The following is a 23097-nucleotide window of genomic DNA, read 5'->3' as shown; positions in this document are numbered from 1 at the left end:
ATTTTCTATTTTCTTTGGTGATTATCTGAGAAATTAGAGATTACATACACAAAGAAACAAATATGAAATATTTGAAAGTATGAAAGTGTGGTTTTCTTCTTCATTCCAACCAAAACACTTTGGCCAATAAAAACATCCTGCATTAAGGCCATTAATTCAACCAATAAATAAAATCCAGAACATACGAATCCAGCAAAATCCTAAATTTTAAATAACTTGATCTAAATGTATCTGATCCATTCCAGCCATTTTTAAGTCCAGATTTTATAGAAACACTGTATTTATGTGGTTTGCTGCAATTTCAGTAAATATTCATGAGTTATTACTGCAAAAACATGCTTACACACTGCAGAAGTGTAAACATAATTGTATTCCCTTTAGGTATTTTACCACTGTACCTGTGGTCTGTTGAGGAAATGCTATAAAAAGTTTAATTTTTCATACAGTTGCATCAAGATTGTTAGGTTTTTTTTCCCCCAAAGTACATGTACTGTATCTATCAGTACAGACACATCAAGAATACATTTTTGTGAAATTCTATCCATGCCCCAGTTTGCATGGAAATGTCAAAAGGGAAAAATGCAAATGAACTGAAGGAATTAAAAGTACAGTAACCTTACACCTCCCAGATTAGGATACCCATCAGAATGTAATTCTTCTCAGGAATCTTCAGCTGATAAATTTGGTGAAGTGTTCTGAAGGCTGTCATTAAAAATATATCTTAGGACAACTAAGATAGATATTCATAGTAGCTAAACTTCAGGTTGTTCACATGGCATCTGACTCTTTGTTCAAAATGGGACTACAAATATCTTGGGATCAAGGGTCATAATGACATATTGTTCCTCCCAGGAACCTTGTATCCATTTTTTTTAAAACAGTGCCTAGGATTGTCCATCTTTTCTTTAAGCAATGTCTCTGGGAAAGATAGGATGACAGCATGTGCCCTTCCTTCCAAGGACATGTGTAGCCAAATGGGCTTGGCAGCTGGGATTTCTAACCACTTGAAGCAACTTTTTGTTTTGTTTTGTTCTGTTTTGTTTTTAAAAGGAGAGAGACATCATGGGAAAAAAATGTCTCTTGCCCCATAAATACCTTTTCAAAAGTAAGGGTTTTTAAACTCAAGTTTAAAATGTGGAAATGTTAAGAACAGACATTGAACCCATGCAAATCATTCAGACTTGAATTAGACTGATCCTTCCATCTCAAATCAGACTGGATGTGGCTGAGTCCTAGAATTAATTAAATGCATTGTTTAATTAAATCAGAATTCTGGAGGAAATACTCCATTTTATTGGCCCTTCCTAAATGTTTTCTATTTTGCTGGGGCCACTGAGTATGCTCAGCCTTCATCGGTTTGCTTTCTTTTCACATAAACACACACACACACACACACCCCTCCAAACTTTCTCAAGTCTGCTGAAGCCACCCCCTTGTTCATGGGAAGTGTCATTTTGATAGCATGAGCCTTCAATTCTGAGCATCGGTCATACAAGGAATAATGGAATGCAGGGCAAAGAGAATCCTGAAACACATACAAATAAAATTGGGGAAAAGCAAATCTTTTAAAGCAACTTATATGAGGGCTGTTTATCACAGTATCCAGACCCAGTTATCATTTCTAGTCTTTCAAAGGCAAACCTTTATAATTAAGCCAAATCAAATTGGTGTGGTTACACAGTACATGCAGCTTATGCTATGAAGAGAGATCTCAAGTTTCCATTGAGTTTCTCTTTCTTAATTTTCATTTTTTCTGTATAAACAAGTTTGCCTATTCAAACTCCTGTCAAATTATTCTAAAAGGGTATGTCAACATTTCATCATACACTCAGATAATTTTTCCCTAATAAAAGAACTGCAAAAAAAAATTCATCCATTCTGAAACTAATTACATAAGTTACCGAAAGTGTCAAATCCTAAAATATTTAAAAAGATCACAGCTATAAAAAGAAAAATAATGTGTGACTTTTCAAAACAACCTCTTTTTTTTGTCATAATGTTAGTTAAGATAATCCCACCATTCTGCTTGTCTTTGTGTTAGATATGAGCTCCTGAGACGTAAAAGCCAGCAGCCACTTGCATCAAATCCCCCTGAAGATTTAAATCTCTGGGACAATATTTACTCAGGAACTCAGTGGTTTTATGAAGATAAGGGTCTTAGCAGGTAAGATTACTAAAACTATAAAAACAAATGCTGGCATTTTGTATACCCCATATCTAATAGTTCAAAGCGTTGCTTGCATCTCTGTGTTGCAAACATGTTAATTATGTAATGAAATATTTTCTGTCATCTCCTTTGGCATGAGCCTTTATTAACACATTTTTGTTTGGTTTGGTTATCCACTCTTTTCCTCTGTGCAATTTTTTCTGTTTAAAAAAAAAAATGCTCAGGAAAGCAAGAAGTGAACTGCTGGAATATTGGGTGAGCTGTTTGTACTTATTTGATTAAAGTAAATAGCACCAAGCCTTCTTCCAATTCTATTCTATTGCTAGCTTGCTCATGAGCATGTGAAATATCTATGGAGGGGATCTGGAGTATAGATCTGTGATGTGTTGACCTAGGAAACCTTGATTCTTTTGATAGTGGCTTTTTCTTAAGACGATATTTTAATTTATTGTCCTTTTTTAGGGCTTTAATTTACTGTCCTTTTTTCTTTGCAAACCTTCCTTCACCTGCCTGTCTTTGTCCTATTCTGAGGTGTTCCCACTCCATAATAAATCCATAGACCCTAACCCATCTTTATACCCTTCTAGTTTCTTTTGGGAAACTATCTGTTAGTCCCTTTGAAGTCTGGTCCTGTCATGCTTAATCAGACAATTCAAATTCAGTCAAGGATCTCTGGTAAGTTTCTTTCACTCCTCAGAGCATAGTATTGGAGTCTGTATTTATGCTGAGCATGCTCAAACTTGTTGGCTAGGTTCACGTGGTTTGCTAAACAATGGTTTGTTTAATCATTGTTTATTGAATAAACCACATTTTCAATCCTTAAATCATGGTTTATACATTACAAAGACTGGTTTCACATATTATTAAGCCAAAACCAAGCTACTTTGTGGCATTGTGTAAGAACAGTCATTGTCTCTTCTGTGTTCCTTGACTGAATTCCATAAATTCTGTTGAATCTAAGCCCTCTGTAAAAAGATTTCCCATCAAACCAAACACAGTGGCCTGGATGACTGTCTCTTCCTTATCATCCTTTCCTAGCACCATATCTCTGTCTCTCTCCCATGCATAGAGGTTCATACGTCATGTTAAGCTAGCTCTACTGTGGTTTGTTGACAAATGCAGAAATACTTGTCTAAACTGGTCATGCTCTCATGAATTTCTGTGTATTGCCTTGTTTAAATATTGTTCTGTGCATTTCCTTGAAGGCAAGGAATTTTTGGAAACCAGGATTTAGGATACTTTTGAAGTATGTGGAGTCAGGAATAAGTTATGAATCAGGATTTAACTTTGAAATTAGTGGGAGGTAGAGTCGCCAACTAAGATTTCATAGAGGGGTAGAAAAACAGCCTGGAAATGATGAGAGATAAGTAGACTATGTACAGGAGAGAGAAAATGAAGGTAAATGGTCAAAAGTCAGGATTGCATCATAAATTAAGCCTGCTTTTTAAAAATTGGGCTTTGAATTGGCCATACTATATCTTCAGAAATAGTTACCAAATAGTAACCAAATTCTGTTTTCCAACTGAAAATAAATATTTAACAGAGCTGCTATTTGACTAAAAAATACACCAAAGGTATAGTTTTGACTTGCAAAAAGGTGGGGAGAGGAAATGGGTTTACTGATTCTTCTTTTAATCTCTGGATATTTTCTATTATTTAAAAATAAATACAACCAAAGTTCCTCAGCTGTTGTTATGACATGCAGTATACATTTTGTTTTGAACCAACCTCTCCATGTTATTTAGATACTTGATTTTTATATTTGCTTGAAGTTGATGGATGAAGCATAAGATAACCCAGTTATAATGAAACATGGAACTTCTGGTCAGGGGGTTCCCAAAAGAGAAAAAAAGTGGCATTGAATGAACTTCAGAACCACACCCTGGCAGCTGGGCATTGCTGTGATTGCATGCATCTTGAACTGAACTATAATCTCTTGGTGCTTTGAAAACCTATGACATCCTTGTATATCATTTCATTTTGTTTGCCTTTATTATGCTAATATTTGGAACAAACTTACAACTCTTCCTCTGTGAATCTGAAGTAAGTTCAGCACTTAAACTGAGTACTTCAAATTATTTTTTCCTATTTCTTTTAACGACATAAATCGTATCCTTTAGGTATACAACATATGCGTATAAGCTGAAAGTACATAATGAAGTAGGATATACGTCAAGTGAAGAAGTGGTTGTTACAACATTAGCAGGGTTTCCGAAGAGAGGCAGTAAGGTTGCTGCACGGCCTCTTAACCACACAGCTGTAGAAGTGAAATGGGCCACTCCAAGTAAGTGTTCTTTGTGATTGTATCCACCATCTAACACCAAATAGCTGGCTTTCAGTTACATACAAAGCCCATTGTTTCTGTTTGCTTAATGGTTGACCCCTCAGTGTCTGATTTTTTAAAAGTTTTGCAAACTAGAGTGATGTGAAGATTCTATCAGAGATACTGCATCTATCAAGCAGACCTATGAATCCAGAAAGACTCCCAAATTATGAATCAGTTCTGCATGGAAAAACATGATCCCTTCCAGAATCAAAGATGAAATATACCTGGCATCAGAAGGCTTCTGACTCCAGAGCTACTTTATTTTGCTAGGATTGAACTTAGACCAGAGGTTCCTAAACCTTTTGCCATCATGCCTCCCTTTAGTGTAACCTTAATGTATACACCTCCCCAAAAAATCCAAACACCAAAATAAACACAAATGGCAATGAAAACAATACAATGAAACTTCAGGAAAGGTGGGTTTATTGTAGGTTCTTCACACCTCCCCTGGACTCTGTCTGCACCTCCCAAGATTGTCTGCACTTCACAGTTTGGGAAACCCTGCCCTAGACCTATTCATCCTCATCCAGACTCTAACAGTTTTCTGGCAGTGGGACAGAATTTTGACTGCATCTCCTGTCTGGCCTGGGGTTGAAATAGACCAATACTGATCACACCTAACTTCATGTTGACAGGAGACCTCATCCAGTGATAATGTAGATGTTGAATAAGAGGACAAGAGCGTCAAACCGGTGGAGTGCCCTCAGGTGCCATAATCCCCAACTGATAGGAAGCAGCCCTCAAGAAGGAAGAGAATCACTAAAAATAATGTTTTTCCCCTCATCTCTTGAAGGAGTTAAGAAGGATATCATGAAGGCAGCTGAGGTCATGCAAGACTAGGAAAGCCATACTCCCCCTCTCCCAGTCCTGCCACAGGTCATCCATGAGAGTGATCAATATAAACTCAGTTCCATACCCAAGCCTACACTCAGACCAAAAAGTGTGTTGTTGTTTATTCATTTAGTTGCTTCCGACTCTTTGTGACTTCATGGACCAGCCCACGCCAGGGCTTCCTGTCGGTCGTCAACACCCCCAGCTCCCCCAGGGACAAGTCCGTCACCTCTAGAATATCATCCATCCACCTTGCCCTTGGTCGGCCCCTCTTCCTTTTGCCCTCCACTCTCCCGAGCATCAGCATCTTCTCCAGGGTGTCCTGTCTTCTCATTATGTGGCCAAAGTATTTCAGTTTTGCCTTTAATATCATTCCCTCAAGTGAGCAATCTGGCTTTATTTCCTGGAGGATGGACTGGTTTGATCTTCTTGCAGTCCAAGGCACTCTCAGAATTTTCCTCCAACACCAGAGTTCAAAAGCATCGATCTTCCTTCGCTCAGCCTTCCTTATGGTCCAGCTCTCACAGCCATATGTTACTACAGGGAACACCATTTCTTTAACTATGCAGACCTTTGTTGTCAGTGTGATGTCTCCGCTCTTAACTATTTTATCGAGATTTGTCATTGCTCTTCTCCCAAGGATTAAGCATCTTCTGATTTCCTGACTGCAGTCAGCATCTGCAATAATCTTCACACCTAGAAAGACAAAGTCTTTCACTGCTTCTACATTTTCTCCCTCTATTTGCCAGTTATCAATCAAGCTGGTTGCCAAAAAGTGTACAAATAATGTTTTTCCTCCAGGGCTCGCTGTAGCTGCAGACTTACATTGGCTGGCTCTTTGAGGCTACAGCTGCTGTTATGAAATATCCAGATATCTGCCACTCTGCTCTGCCTCCGTTGCCATTCTGTCTTGCAAGCTCTTGGCTTCTTCTCAGGAACTGGGTTTCTTAACAGTATCTGGGTTTCAAAGAGGCCAGCATTGGGCTTGTGCCACTTGCTAGTGCCATGGACCCTAATGCCAGGAACTCTGGGCTGCTCTAAATTTTTGTTAGTGCCTGGGCAGCAGTCGGTCTCTCTAAATCTGGGCTACAATCAGGAGCTTGGGTAATATCCTCTATGGTGGTCTGTCATCAACCACATTCCTTTTTGCAACTGTTGCCATAGTTATAGGTGCTCTCTCACCAGGTTCATCAGCTCTTTTCTGGTCTTTGGTCTTTTTTCTTATCTTCCTTCTGATGCCATGATGTTTTCGCTAAAGGGTTAAGGATAGATTCCTTAAAGGGAACAGGGGAAGTAAGGGAGCATTCTAGTGGCCACTCATCCTTCCTTTCACAGCTTGTACTGGGAACTTTCACAGCAATTGGTTTATCTTATCATTGTTCCTCTTGATGGGAGCATAATATACTGAAGAAAATGGGGAACCCATATACTGTATTAGAAAAACGTCACCCTTCCTTGGGGAAGCTGAACCATGTGTAGAAACATATGTGGTACAATCTATTAAGAACTTAAGAAGAACCATTTCTGTCAGCAAATGGGAAGCTCACAAAGAGAACAGTAGCAATCTCTATCCAGCCGCAACAAAAAAAGCCACTCTGAGTCACTTGCTGAGAAGGGCGGCTATAGAAATTGAATGAATGAATGAATGAATGAATGAATGAGTAAGTAAGTAAGTAAGTAAGTAAGTAAGTAAGTAAGTAAGTAAATTTACTGCCTTCAATACTGGAGATAATCTGTGACCATCATGACAACCTGCCATTGATGGTCTGTCCCTTTAAGAATTGATCAAATCTTCATTTAAAGAAATCCAAGTTTCTGGTCATCAGTGTACTGGGTGGTAGCAACTTCCACCAGTTAACTGTGTAATGTCCTAAGGAGTTCATTTTCTCTGTCTTGAATTTCTCATCTTTCAGGATATTCAGGTATTTTGAGCAAGGGACATACATTCTCCAAACACTGTAGCCTCTTTCCCAAAGAGCCTTCTGATTTTTCATCTCCTCCTTGTCTTACTCTACAGCATTCTTTCTGAGGTAATTAAGTAAGAAGATTTGGGCATAATGTAGAGATGTGGCGATACAAAACACTAAACAGTAGAGTAGTCAACATTTGCTTGTGATTCTGGATGTGTTTCACAATGTGAAACCACATAAGAAGTTCTGAGCAGACAGTACATCAAGTTAAATCTTTTTGAGGTTGTCATATTATTTACAAATGCCAGCATTTCTGTACAGCCTGATCTTTCTTTCCAGAAGAGTTATGGATTTTCTGTATATGCAAATGTACGCATTTGTGCTATGTCATCCTGAGAGGAACATATCCATTTAATCCAGATTACCTGTCTATCAAAGCAGTAGGTTAATTCTTCAATATGTACATGCAAATCTGTCTGTAAGCACTTACTAGTGACTCTCAGCAAATAGAGGCTCCTTATTTTATAATTGGATGCCTGAAGTAAGCTTGCTTATAAAAACTGACAAACCTAATAGATCTGAAGCAGGCTGCTGAAGTTTCATTACTTTAGTAATTCAAACCTCTGACCATCTAGATAAAGGTAATGCAATCTGGCTTCATTTTCATTCTTACTGCACAAATTTCCTAGATACCTGTTTATGAATGCAAAGGTTAAACATCAAGTGAGGGTCATTAGAGCAAATCCTCATTTATTCTTTCATTTCTTGATATGGCTTATTCCAAGCAAATAAGCAATCTCTCTTCCTCCAAATGTTTTTATTTTGTCACAGGTCTGGAACAAATTTTCTCTCCCGCCATGAGATCACTTGAAAACAACTTGCTTTTATGTCTTTGTTGCTGGTAGGTTCAGGGGTGAAATACAGTACAAGAATTTGGGAAACAGAGGCTCCACTATAATTAAGCTACTAAAATAAAAGAGAATGGAAACAGAATCCTTATTCTGATGACATATGTAGAAATATCAGTTTGTGGGTTGTAGAGAGCTTGAGATTGTGCCTGTAGGTTTCTCCCCATTTTGCTTTTTCCAGCATTCATTTGAAGTTCTGAACAGACTCTCTATGTTTAACTGATACGTTAAAAGCAGTGGCTCTTCAATGCTTCTCCCTCTGATCTCTTATAATATGCATGTGAGCATAGAAATGGCATATGTTTAAGAGCTTCGTTTCTCCTATTCACATCTAGATACCCTCACATAAAGAAGATAAAGATGCTCTCAAATCAGGCTTGATTCTTGGTGATTACATGAACGTAACATGTAGTTCTTCTGGCAACAGTACTGAAGTGGTTTGCCATTGCTTTCTTCCAGAATATTTTCCAGCTTCTCAATCTAGTCTATCAAACTGGAATTCCCTAATTGTTCCCTGACAAGTACTAACCAGAATGTTTTCCAACATCTCAGCTTAGCCTACAGCCCTAGATTTCCTAGTGATTTTCTCACCTAAGACCAGCACTGCTTAGCTTCCAAGGTGAGGTTCTTTGCCCTGGTGTAATTAGAACACTAGGTCATGTTCATTTTCTGCTGAGCTCAAAACAGTGCACTCAGAGAGAAGAAGCATATATGTTCCCAGTGCTTGATTCTTGAATCCAGTATTCAGGACAGTCCCTAATAGTCATCTGGACATCAACATTCAGCATGAAACAGGTATTTTATTCTCCATCCTTGCAATGTGTTTAATACAAACATTAACCACCATTATATGAGTATCTAGTGGTACTTAATTCTGAGGCACTGAGATGTGGGCATAGTAAAGGATATGCAAAAAACTCCTCCCCCCCCCCCCACAATGGTCCTGGAAGCAAGGCTGCCTGATTGTATAGCATAACTTCCAGGAACATTCTTCTGGACTCAAGAAGAATACTTTGGGGGCACTGTCTTTATTGTTTAAAATATCTTTGTTTCTTGCATATTATTGTAAGGAGGGAGAAAAACCCTTGCATTTCTCCTTATGGCCTTACAGTATATTTGGGATAGATTTTGTACCACTCTATTTAAATTGATACCTTTAAATATTCTGTTAGAGAAAATGATTGAAAATGCCTTGGACTGCAAGAAGAATAAATCATTCACTATTACATGAAGGAAAGCAAAAATGCTCACTGGGAGTACTAATAATGAAGCTAAACTTTAAATATTTTGGACACATAATGCAAAGGCAAGGATCAGTGGAGAAGGCACTGGAAAATCAAAAGCAATAGAAAAGAGGCTGATAGAAGACAAGGTGGTAAAATTTCTGATGATACAATTATGAGTTTACAAGAGCTCAGAGAAGAAGTTATCAACAGACAGTCCTGGCAAAATGAGATCCATCAGGTTAGGAAGAGTCAGAAGGGACTGGACAACAAAATTTGCCTGCAAAGCAATTTCCCCTGTAGAATATTTAGATTATCACTGCAGAGTTTATCACTTAGTGAATATCTTTGTACTGGGCCCTTTACATACAGTATACCTTTGCAGCTTCTAGCAGGCCCCTTCACTCCTGACCTTCAGGAAGGCCCCGAAGACTTGGTTCTGCCGTCTCGCTTGGGGCGGGAAGGTGGGTAGCCATTCTTGGGGGTGGCTTGCACCTTAGAGCCCCTCCCGCTGGATTGGCATCTTTAGAGCCCCTTGGATTTTATATTTATTTATATTGTATTTTATATTTTATATTGGTAATTTGTTTTTATTTTTATTGGATTTTAATGTTTATTGTTATGGTATGAATTTTATTGTAAACCGTCCCTCTTTTGGGAGAGATGGGTGGTAACAAAATTTGAATAATAAATAAATACATAAATAAATATTTGGAGTCATCTTAGTGCCCAGAGATGTGGGATTATTATTTCTCCATTCATTTCCACTGTCATATTTTTGTTTTTATTCATTAAACAGCCTTACAAGATATACAAGGAAATATTGAATATTATTTCCTTTCCTGGAATGACACTGCCCAAATAAACTCCAGAAAGATCCCTGCAAGTGAAAACAGTGCTGTTATTGGTGAACTATATCCAAACACAGAGTATCAGATTTGGCTTCAAGCTTTCAGTGGGATTCACAGCATCACAAGTGAACCAGTGCATGTGACTACAGCAGATAGAGGTAGGCTGACTATTGGTTTCACCTTAAAATCTGAAAATTAATTAACTGATTTTTATGAGGGTTGAAAATAGTCATTCTTCCATTATCAAAAGGGAAAGCACTGAAATGCTACAATACTCAAATGCTAGTTGTCATGAAGTAGTCAGTCAATAAAAGGTCCCACTGTGATAGGAACCCAATGCTTTAATGGAGAATATTAACTCACTTTGTTCTCATCCTGTTTACTTCGTTCTGCAGTTCAGAGCTATGTTTAGGTCAATAAATATGATTTTTAAAAAAAACTGCTGTGAAGCAGGCTGCTTGTGACATGACAGTCAACTGTTTGACCAGAAATGGAAGGTGTAAATCCAGTCTCTCAGAGAGTTTCCCTGACATATTTCCAAGCCAGTTGGCAAGCTGGAGGGAGGGAAGGGAAAGGAGGGGGAAACAAGCAACTTGTTAATCTCAAATGCTTTTGGAATGGCCTTTCTAATCTTTTTGGCTTTATAAATTCTCATTATAAACATTATAATATCATTATCCCAGAAGCAAGTGTTCCAGGTCATTAGCAAAGTACTTTAAGTCAGGATTGCATTTCCTTGGCAAAGCCAAAGTTCATCCCCTTTTTTATTTATAAAATAGAACCCATTCGAAATACAATTTTTCAACTGCTTAAAGGTGGACTTACCCAGATAAAAATAGTTCCCTTGTATAGCTATTTACAACATGCTTAAATAATCTGTGTAATTTAATGCTAAGAAAGATGGGGGTTATTTTGTAAAAAAAAAGGTAAGGCTTCATCATTATCTGTGGTAATCAACAAAAGCATTTACATAATAATTTAATACTCATTGCTTCACATTGCTCAAGTTATGATGCTAATAAAAGCTATGGGGAGATGTCACCCTTAGAAGCTAACTTGCGAGGGGAGGGGATTGAAACATGAGACTATACTAAATAATTGTGGATGGGGTCCCACAATTAAATAGTCACATTCGCCTAGTCACATTTATGGTAAAAGATTAAGGCCAGACTGGAGATATAAAGTGGTTTACCATCCCCCTTTCCCACAGTTTCGAGGTTTTAATAAGTCAATTTAGAGAACAAGTACAGACAGTGCAAACTTTGTAACAAACTAGCAGATAAGCAGCAGATGCTTTCCTAAACCTAAATTCTAATCTGTATTTGGTTAAACAAGTGCTTTTGCAGTGACACCTGGAGTTTATTCCGTTTCTTCCTTTGTTTCTAGAGCCAGAGGGCATGCTCCCTCCAGAGGTTGTCATCATCAACAGTACAGCTGTATGTGTCATTTGGACATTGCCTTCAAACTCAAATGGTGTTGTCATGGAGTATTCTATTTATGTAAATAATAACCGATATGAGACTGGAATGAAGGTGCCTGGATCTTTTATTTTAGGAGATTTGTCTCCATTCACTATTTATGACATACAGGTTGGAATATTTCTTTTTTTTTCACTGTGTACAGTTTAACTTCAGTGCATCTATAGACGTACAGATATTAACACAATCTGTATAGCATTTTGCATACAGTCATGTAAAGGGCATATATATGTATATGTGATATATGAAACTTTGATAGTTCATGGAATAATTATGAATATGTAAAACAGGCAAATATAGTAGATTAATATTGCTAATACTGTATATATGCTATATGTATAGTATATATAATGCATCTATAAATATTCATCTTCTACCGTGCTAAAAATTGGAGTTTTTGCAAATTATTAATGTTTCTGAAGATTTTGCACTGTAGTTTGAAGCTTAAAAAACAAACTAACATGTAATTATAAATGGGTATTTTTGGATGAGGTATCTTTAACAAGCTCTATTTTGTCAGAAAATAAATTAAAAATGCTGCTAAACAAATTAAAAGAATATAGTTTAATGCTAAAAATAGATGGAACAGTATTATGAATACATGCAAATACATCAAACTCTAAAGTTCTATGAATGTGGGACAAATTTCTTTTATTTATATTGTTATGAATATTTGGTTAATTTCTATTTCCTGAATCAGTAAGGAAAATACATCAGTCATACATCAGTATTCTATTTTTCTGAATTATAAGATATAATCCAACAATGAAAAATTAATAGAGATATGTGTCTATCTGGGGAAATTATGCACAAAAGTCTACTGAAAAAGCTACCAAATCATGTAGTAGGCAACAGTGAATAAAAATATATACATTAGAAGGACTATGTAAACACATAGACATACACATGCACATGGACATACGCACAGTGTCTCTTTTAAAACCATCAGGGTTAAACTTCCTCTCCTCCTGTGATGCTGAAGTTATATATATTACAGAGATCCTACTCCTACTGATTAAAACAAAATAGCAATTGTGTTAGAAACATCAGGCATGCATAAAACATGAACCATGAGAAATAATGATATTGCATTGGTAGCCTTTTATCATTTTTCCCTTCCTCCCCTTCTCTGGAATAGGATGATCTTAGTCAAGAAATCCCAGTCTTTTAAAAATACAATTAATATTTAAACCTTTTGTTTTTTCTCATTTTCCTTCTCTTTAGGCTTCCTCAAAAATTTGCAGGTTTTATGAATATTTGTGAAGAAAAGGCATACAAATATTTTTCTATAATGGGTTTGCTTTCATTTGTTCAAAATGCTGCTTTAATTGCAACTTTCCCATTTTGTTTGTCTCACTCAGATACTGGCTTACTTTGAATGATGTATGGGGATGCTGTAACCATAATCATGTATACTTCGTCCTATGATTTGCATCCAGTTGCAGCGTGCAATAAATAAATGTCACACAAAGGCACACCATAACGGATTTCTACATTCCAGCCCCTCTATACAGCCCCTATCTCCTCATTCCAGCCCCCACCCCTTATGAATACACATATTCTGGTTTCCATATGGAATTATACTTGTCTTTCTACAACAATAATACAAATTCCAAGAACTTTCGTACTTTTCAGGCCTCTGTATTTATTATTGATGTCTTACATATTAATCAGCTTGCTTTTTAGCTTCTCATATTTCAGGATTAGTGCCAATGTTTGTGGCACTGAAATATTGGGTAAAATACAAAGATTTAATTGTTCATTTGCTTTCCCCCCTTTTTTGGCCTTTCATATTACATTCCCTATCAAATCTTCAGCTTCCTAAAGTTATAATTAAATGTGTGTCTGTCTTGCTTTTTGATGTCATGTGTAGACACATGGAAAAAAATTCATTAGCACAGTCTCCTGCTGTGAAGTGTTTTTGTTGAAAATGTATTTATTCCAAGATGTCAGGGCTGCAACTGGGGGGGGGGGGGGAAGCGGGGCACGTGCCCCGGGTGCTGAGCTGGTGGGTGCACCAAAATGAGCACTGAGGGGGTGCCAAAATGGGCAAGGAATCCATGTTTGCCACGGGTGACACAGACCCTAGTTGTGGCCCTGCAAGAAGTTCCTATAATTCCATCAGCTACCCTAACCACTGCTGATTTATTTTTAATTTACAGGTTTTATTCATTTTCCTGGTTTTATTGGTTTTAGCCCAGTTTATTGCATTTAGTACATTTATTGTTTAATACTATTAAATGAAAAGATGTTATTATATATGTTCTCAGCATTTTTATAACAGCATTTTTTTCTTTTTTCTTTTGCATCCCCCATTCAAAATGATTTTCCTTCTTACCTTTATACTACATTCAGCTTTGCTACTACTTTGACTTCAATTTTTGAATGAGGAAAAGCACCCATTTTGATGCTTGTTATTCTAGGTTGAATCCTGTACAAGGAATGCTTGTGTGAGAAGTAATGGAACCCAAATTACAACTGCAGAAGATGAGCCTAAAGAGTTATCACCACCATGGATCTATGTCCTTGGTTCAAGGTATCAAAATGTACTTGTCCTTCTTTTCCACCTTACGTCATAAGAATCAGTGGTGGTAAAAGAAATTACGTTAACATAATTTGGGCTATAAGATAAATGCTTATTTCCATATGAGCCTAAGAAGGAGAAAGACTACAGTGTATATCTTCCATCTTGTCTTTCACACCAGTCTTCATTGTAATCCCATATGTGGCAGCTGTCTTCTGGGTCTCTGTCTAGTTCTTTATTTCCCTGGCCTGCAGAGTCTCAGCCTGAAGTGGCCTACATACTACATGGAACTCTACCATTCTTCTGTGTCTCTACTTCACGCAGCAGCAATCCCAAATTGCCTCTCAACTCTCACATAGAAGTATTTAGCTTGGCAAGAAGGCCATGGTTTCATCAGCCTGGAGATACTGGAAGAAGAGGAAGTCAGTATGCCTGAGGTTTTCACTGAGCATTACTGCCAATAGCCAATGCTTTCCAACCTTGTCCAGAAACAAGGACAAGGTCTCTTGATACTCCATCCTATTATACATCATTTCCAAACCTGAAACCTGTCCAAAATGGATGGATCCTGAATAGATATAAGAAATCCATCTCACAATGCAGGAGGGACAGAAGTTGGAAGCACTGTCTTTCCTCACCTGCAGACTGAGCTGCCTCTTATCAGACTGTTGCCTAGTCTGCGGGTCCTTGTCCTATCTCCCCAGGTCATTCCCACATACCATTACAATAGGTGATAACTTGTATCTTACATTGCACCTGGAATTTTGGACAACCTGCAACTTCAGAGTGGTCTTCAAGGGAAGCTCCATGAAGAGAGCATTATAATAGGAAATAAGCATGGCAAGAGTGACAGTAAGCAGGGCCTCTCAGTCTAGGAATGGTTGCAACTGATGTACAAGATGAAACTGTACAAAGGCCCTCCTAGTCACAGCTGCCATATGCTCCTTGAGCAGGAGCCAAAAGTCTAGGAAGAGCCCCAAATTGCAGAGCTCTGAATAAGGACTGCTTACCCATTCACAGTGAAATATAGTAATTCTCCAGCTCCAGGGAGTCCCAAATCCCATAGCCACTTTGTCTTGCCAGGGATAAGCCAAGCTTGTTCCTCCCCATCCAAGCCCCTATAGCCTCCAGATAGCAAGGAAGCACCACAAAAGCTGCCAGCCTGGGGTAGAAATGTATATCTGATGATATCTAAATCTGTGCTATCACATGACCTCACCCAGTGGCCTCATGTAAATGTTAAGTAGAGCAGGGAGGGAGTCATATATATGTATATGCACATGCACATGCACATATATTCCATCCACCCATCCATCCACGTGCATACACATTCTAAAATGATAGTCCACCAGTAAAGATAGTCTATTTCAAGTTGTGTTTGACTCCTGATGACTTAAATGGACATATCTATTTAGTTTTCTTGGCATTATAGATTCAGAAGAGGTTTTAGATCCCTGTTCAATTCAAGATCCACTAGAGCATCTCTGACAAAGACCAATCAATTCATCAATCTTTGTTTGAAGATCTCCAGTGATGGAGATCTCATCACTTAAAGTAATAGTAGTTCCCTTGGCAGCAGTTCGTACAGACATTCTTCTGTATTACTAGTGAATATGGAAAGGATTCCCAAATATTTATAGTAAAGGATCGAGAATCATGTGCATGTGAAACTGCCCTGGGTCAAATTCTTACTGATTTAATTCTATCATGAGCAGCTTCTCTGAGTTCATTGAAAATATTGAGTGAGAGGGGCTCATCAGTTTATATATCCATTAATTTTTTTTTCAGATGGAAAACTGATCAGAATTGGGCATTAAAAGAAGTCTAGAATAATTATCAGCAATATTAGAAAGGCAATATGTAAAAAGGAAATTAAGTTGTTTATCTATATGCACATAATGTAGGAGATTTGGTTATATATTTTCTTTATCTTTCCATTATTATGAGAATGTTTTTTTTTTCATACTGACAAATGCAATCATTCTTTTCCTAAAAGGCTCCATTAGTGCCAAAATTTCCAATAGAGATTATACATCCATTGCCAAGGATATATGGCAACAATAGTAAGTCCCCTGTGTGTATATTATTGTTGATAGGATTTTATTACACTACTGGCACTTAGTCAACTTCTGGCAAGACAGAGAAATGTGTTTTTTAAATAACTGAACAGTTTAACATCTAAATCTTCAGAAATATGCCTGCTGGATATATTTACTCCTGCAGTCTTCTAAGGAAGCTTCAGTTCTTTATTTTATTTCAGTTTTTGTATTTCCTTGTGGAAAATATAATTTCAAAGCTTGTTTGATAAGAACTAAATTTTAGAAGCCATGTTTTCCCCAGCTGTCAATGATGTACAGTATGTCTTTGGCATATATACTATGTATGTATGTATGTATGTATATAAGTAAAGGTAAAGGTTTCCCTTGACATAAAGTCCAGTCGTGTCCGACTCTAGGGGGCGGTGCTCATCTCCGTTTCAAAGCCGAAGAGCCGGCGTTTGTCCGTAGACACTTCCGGGTCATGTGGCCAGCATGACGACACGGAACGCCGTTACCTTCCCGCCGAAGCAGTACCTGTTGATCTACTCACATTTGCATGTTTTCGAACTGCTAGGTGAGCAGGAGCTGGGACTAGCAACGGGAGCTCACCCCGCCGCGTGGTTTCAAACCGCCGACCTTCTGATTGGCAGCTCAGCGGTTTAACCCGCAGCGCCACCGCGTCCCATGTATGTATATATATACATATAAATACATACATACATACATATATATATACATATAAATACATACATACATACATACATATATACACCTACACACACACACACATACACACTAAGTACTTGTGCATGTCTTTGGGATGGTATGCAAACTAAAGATATCCAAACACGCAGATGTAAAACAATCAGAAATACCTTCCTGTTTGATCATCTGTTCAGCCAGAATGGGACTTTTTTCATTGCTTCCCTTACATGTCATATTATCATCAGCTGTTCTTATATCCTCAGAGAATACTAAGTACTGATCGATTGCCCAGACATGTCTGGCTATGGCCTACATATGCCCCAGGTAGTTCATTTATTTGCCACGGTGGATTTGCTAGAGTGGAATTTAATCAATAGTTAATTCATTAATTCTGGTCCTCAAGAATGTAAGGCCTTGTGCTGTAAAAAGTAGCTGGCTGGCTGGCTGGCTGGCTGGCTTCAATTGTGATTGAAATGTGACAATCACTACAGTTGACAGCTTCAGCAAGTGCTGGCATGCATATGAATTTTCCAATTTGTCCTCTGTTAAGGAAACAAATTCAAGAAGAAAATAGCAGATTGAATAAACAAGAAGATACTGTAATATGTATCTGCCAATGAAGAGATGATTTGGTTTCCAGCAGAGAGTCATATAAGCAATGCACCACGTATTCTGCAAATTTTTATAGCAATTTTTCAACAGTTCAAACCTTTATTTTGGGAACAGAAGCTTTGGAACTTTAGGGGAATACTATAGAACCAGGCAAAAATAATCATACACACTTAGGGTTTATTTAGTCAGCATAACAGATTATATAGAGTTTATTTAGCCATCATAACAGACCTGTTACAACAGAAACTTTAGTTTCCCCTATTAGCAATTATCTGGTGGCAAAATGTTCCAGTGGGCACAGCTTTTATCAGTCGGTCTCTGTTAAAATACATTCACTGGCTGAGATGTAGAGATTCAGTTCAGACATTCAGATCTCAAGTTATGTCTGGAGCTCCTTCACTCCTCTTCATGTGAAGTAAAAGGAAATGGCAGTTGGAAAGAAAAATGTTGCCAAAATGGAAGACATTACTTGTAGTGGGTTGGGGTTGTTCTTTTTGTTTTTGTTTTTTTGTGGGGGACAAATAGGGGTGCCTAACTCTAAGAGCCAGTTTGGTGTGGTGGGTAAGGTATCAGGCTAGAAAAAGGGAGACCGTGGGTTCTAGTCCCTCCTTAGGCACAAAGCCAACTGGGTGACCTTGGGCCAGTCACTCCTTATCAAGCATTTCCAAACTCTTGCCAAGAGTATTGCAGGGACTTGTCCAGGAAGTCACCAGGAGTCAACACTGACTCGAAGGCACCAAAAGAGAAAAAAACCACCAATCTCTAAATTAGTCTATTTTGGTGTTATGGTATTTAAATGAATGCCTCCCCTCCCCCCAATTAACTGTGAATCCAGGAGGTCCTTTTACATTTGCTGAGAAAACGACAGTAGAAGAAGACCTTGAAAACAAGCAAGAAGGTGAGAGATGCAAAATGGCTGCATAAAGGAGTCATGTAACACCTTTGATTGCCTACATAAAGGCATGGTGTTGGGGAGGAAGGGAAGGGAGACAAGCACACTAACCCTGCCCACTTCTTGTCATCTTCCTCATATAGAGGATTTACAGGGTTTAGAAGCTGCCTGAAGAAAACTACAACTCCTAAGCATAATTACCTGGGAGGAAGAACAACTGAATTCAACAAGACTTACCACAGAGTAACCATGAATATATTTCCTTTTTCTGCAATCCAGGACACAGCATCTATTAATTTGTTTCCTTGTTGCAGAGAATCCCCGCCCCCCCAAAAAAAAACAGTTTTCACCCTGATTTACACAAGGTAATCTGGGTAGAACAGATTCTTTACCAGTATAACAGAAACTTCCCCATACCTACCTCAGTAGAAAGTAAACTTCCTGCAGGCTACACATATACAGTAGAACTTATGCTTGTTGAGCTCAAATTTCCATAATCTCATTCTGAGTGTGAGCATGCATATGTGTGTGAGAAAGAAAGTAGTCTGTGTTTATATGCAAAAGTGAAAATAATTCATTTTATAATGGGCACATTATTTTACAAGCAATTAACTTTAATCAGGTATTAATTCAATTAATGATACGTTACTGTCTTGGCCCTGTCCTTTTTTGGAGTGTGGCTTCTGCAAGTCAAAATATATACTTACATATGTGTATATAGACATAAATGCCTATACTTGTATGTCATATGCATGGGGGTGGGGAGGAAATGATCTCCAGGATTGATTTCAGTGGGATTCTGGATGTCCCATTGTCAAGGTAAGAAAGCTGGGGAATATACTGGATTTTTGTTTCAGTTTATTATAATTCTATCTCATCTTCCTTTAGGGAGATCATCTTAAAGCCAGGGTTGTCTTCCTTTTGGGTAAATGCATCATTCAGAAAATCACACAAGTGATTAGGACATTCAGCTGCTATTAAATGATATGCTGTTATCTTGAGTGAACTAGGAAGTAGAGGAAAGTAGATTTTTTTGTAAATCCAAGTGTCAAAACACATCTGTGTTAACTGTATAGCATGCAGTTGACATGTACATATAGATAGAAACCATTTGCTCACACTAATTTTATTTCAAGCAAGAATACAAAGTTCTGATCTGTTCTCTATCTTCTCCTTCCTCCTGACAAGTCTTCAAAAGATCAAACATTCCCTGGCAGTATACTGAGAGTTAAGATACTCATTTCTCCAGGTCAGTCAAAGAAGTTGATAGGACCTATAATAGCATTCTATCCTGATTTATTAAACCTTGTCAACTATATACATATATGGATGATCTAAGTTAATACTAAAATTGATGATATAAAAGTACCACTATGGGACTCATAAGCCATTGAGACTAACATTAACACAAGTACTATAGAACTGCCACCAATATAATTCATGGTCTGTTTCCTTATCCACTATAGTAGCTTAGTCCTGGGCCTGTTGTTCAAGTTCTTATTTGCTTTGTGCCCATTTAATCTATTACCTAAATGGTATTGTAACACTGAGAAGTTCCAGATCCAATTTTCCTCCTCCAATTTCATGGATTAAATATTTTCGATTTTGGTGTCATTTAGGTGCTTCCTCAAACACTGAATACCAGGAATGGGATAGAGGAGGACCATGCTTCGATCAACAGTTTCAATCCTATTAGTTTATCACATGCTTCATATAGTATAGCAAAGGTAAAGGTTTCCCTTGACATTAAGTCCAGTCATGTCCAACTCTAGGGGGCGGTGCTCATCTCCGTTTCAAAGCCGAAGAGCCGGCATTTGTCCGTAGACACTTCCGGGGTCATGTGGCCGGCATGACTGCACGGAAAGCCATTGCCTGCCTGCCGGAGCGGTGCCTATTAATCTATTCTCATTTGCATGTTTTCGAACTGCTAGGTTGGCAGGAGCTGGGACTAGCAACAGGAGCTCACCCCGTCAGGCGGATTTGAACTGCCGACCTTCTGATCGGCAAGCTCAGCAGCTCAGTGGTTTAACCCGCAGCGCCACCACGTCCATTCAAATTTGCTGAAATTCACAGTAGCTCAGCATGTGAATGCTCTGGATAAAACCTCACCTTCCAATGTCACTCAAATAATGTTAGTTTCTTCCAGATATTCACATATTCAATGTAGAAGTCTCCATGACACTACTTTTCTACAAATGCCTGTATGTATATTGGCTTCCACCTGAGCCAAGATACTGCAGATAACATGCATTATCAGGTTTTGGACTCAGTTATACATGCAGAGGCTGTTCTCTTGTAAAATGTGTTATTTTGAGCCAAGATGCCCTTCATGGAGCCAGATTTGTATAACTTGTTCAGATAGAAATAGGTTCAATTCAAACAACATACTAAGCCATTTTGGTTTGTTAATTGTGATTTGTGGCTTAGCATATCATTTGAAGCTAGTCAGTTTGGTGGTTAAAGGCAACAGGCTAGAAACTGGGAGATTATAAATTCTAATCCTGCTTTGAGCATGAAACCAGTTGGGTAACTCTGGACTGGTTACTCTCTCTCAACCATAGGAAGAAGGCAGTTACAAATTTACTTCCAAAAATGTTGCCAAGAAAACTGCATAGACTTCTCCAGGAAGTCACCAGGAGTCAAGACTGACTCCAAGGTGCATGCGTGCACACACACACAAAATAATAGTTAATCATGGTTAGTTAATCAAACCATAGCTTAGCATGAGATGTGAACATAAACATTGGCTTTAGAGATATACAGTCAAATATCGCTGAACAGCATGACCGAATTCAAGTATGACTGCTTTTGAGGAGAGTTTGATTTCTTCTTAATTCCATCTTGTGCAAAAACATTTTAACAAAATCAGTATGCTGCAGAAAATGTCAAAGAACATGACAGAAAAAATACTTGGCATTTACCTCTGATTTATTTAGTTGCAAAATAATATACATTGAGATGTATTTCAAACCTTAGATTCATTTTTGAAGCTTAGTACCCCTTTCTTTGTTCTTTCCTTTCTTCTCTCTCTTTCATTCTTTTGTTCTTTCTTTTTATATGTTTGTCGGTAAAACATTGATATGTAAGGGGTTTTTTTTTCCTTTGAGTTGAATATGCAGTGAATATAAAATAGACTTCTACAGACTGTGGCATTAATTCAGTAAGTCAGATGAAGACTTCAGAATAATAATGGTGACTCTACAAGTAACCTGTGAAGTTATCCCTTCACGGTTGACATTAATTCTTCCTCTACAGATAGTTATTGTTATGTGTTCCTCTGTTTATACCTCAAGGTAGTGAAATAATAGATCAGTGTGTTATTTTTATTCAGTAAGATGCCAGAGTTTATCTCAGCTGCTGTTTTCTGAATATAACTCTCTAACTTTAAATGAATGCTAATTTACAGTGTCACAAAGTATTGTGACAGCTACTATGTAATTGGGTTACATTACTTTCTAAAATGATCCATCCAAAGTTAGGTGCTCTTAAGTTCCCCTTACAGCAGGAAAGATATAAGGATTTACTTAAATCTTAAATGGGCAAATGGAACTTAAAGAAAGTCATCTTTAGCTGAGCAATGTCCACATTGTAATGTTGAAGTCTGGCTTTAATGGATTTATTGTGGACAGACTGTAGCTTCACTTATTAATGAAATGAGATGGTCTTCTAGCAACAAGGATGTGGGATTCTCTTGTTTTTAATATTTATCCTAAAGCACCCCTCCCATTCTGGATGGAAATTCTGCCAGTTGTGGTGCCAAACATCTGAAGGGAACTAGGTAGAAGTCTGACCTTGAGTAATTGCATGACAGCCTATTGTTGTTGTTCTTGTTTCCATTTTCATTCTGTATTTTTACCCAGAGGATGCTCAGGGTATGTACAAGGGAGGGGTTGTTAAACCTTTCTACCTCAGCTTTTTCATTTCTAAAATCATCTTCCTTCTGCTATCGGCAACAAAGGAGGCTTTAAGAAAATGAAGGAAAAGAGTGGGGCAGAGTTTTTGTGAACAATGCATCTGCAGATGAAAAGATTTAAGCCTCCTCTCCCCTTGTGTAGTGGTACAGTCCAATTCATTACTTTCCATGAGTAAATTCAGAGGTTAACTGCATTCTGTATCATTAACATAATATGCAGTTCTCCCATGAAATATCTGCAGTATGATATTATAAGGAAGGAACTGTTTAATTATTTACACTTCTGCTCAGGCATCTTTTGAGGAATATATTTAATGCATGTTTTGAAGATACAGAACTGAATGAATGTTCAAAATCTTTACATTCAATCTTGAAATTTAGCAGATACATTCAGAACATTTAAAATACAGTGATAGCCAGTCAAACTTGATGTCTCCCATAGATTTGTGTTGCGAGCTGCTCCTTTTGTGTCCCTTCCCCAGTTAAGTTATTCTGTCCCAAGCTGAGAGAAAGTCCATGAAAGAAAGGGAGGAAATGCAAACAGGTAGAATAAGGTGCTGATTTTTTTTTTTAAAAATGTGTAACTTATCAATGACAAGATATGAAATAGATTCCAATCTTCTATAGTTTGTGCTACTTATTTCAAGCTCCTGGGACTTTCCAAATATTATGGTCCTAGAATTTTGGTTCAACTTTGCACTTTGTAATTCCACAATAA

At 37.8% G+C, this 23097-nt stretch overlaps 1 protein-coding gene across 1 annotated transcript in view; it reads left to right on the top strand.

The window, feature by feature from the left end:
* The window catches only part of USH2A (usherin), a 513845-nt gene that overhangs the window by 343444 nt on the left and 147304 nt on the right, over nucleotides 1-23097 (top strand). Inside the window, exons 42-46 of the mRNA XM_063288775.1 lie at nucleotides 2042-2164; nucleotides 4288-4451; nucleotides 10165-10374; nucleotides 11603-11805; nucleotides 14118-14230. Of these exons, the coding sequence (XP_063144845.1) occupies nucleotides 2042-2164; nucleotides 4288-4451; nucleotides 10165-10374; nucleotides 11603-11805; nucleotides 14118-14230 (813 nt within the window). The remainder of the gene's footprint in view (nucleotides 1-2041; nucleotides 2165-4287; nucleotides 4452-10164; nucleotides 10375-11602; nucleotides 11806-14117; nucleotides 14231-23097) is intronic.

This window comes from Candoia aspera, chromosome 1 (genome assembly GCF_035149785.1).
Source record: "Candoia aspera isolate rCanAsp1 chromosome 1, rCanAsp1.hap2, whole genome shotgun sequence".
Classification (NCBI taxonomy): domain Eukaryota; kingdom Metazoa; phylum Chordata; class Lepidosauria; order Squamata; family Boidae; genus Candoia; species Candoia aspera.
The sequence above is the reverse complement of the archived record's forward strand: the minus strand, read 5'-3'. Positions and strand labels throughout refer to the sequence as shown.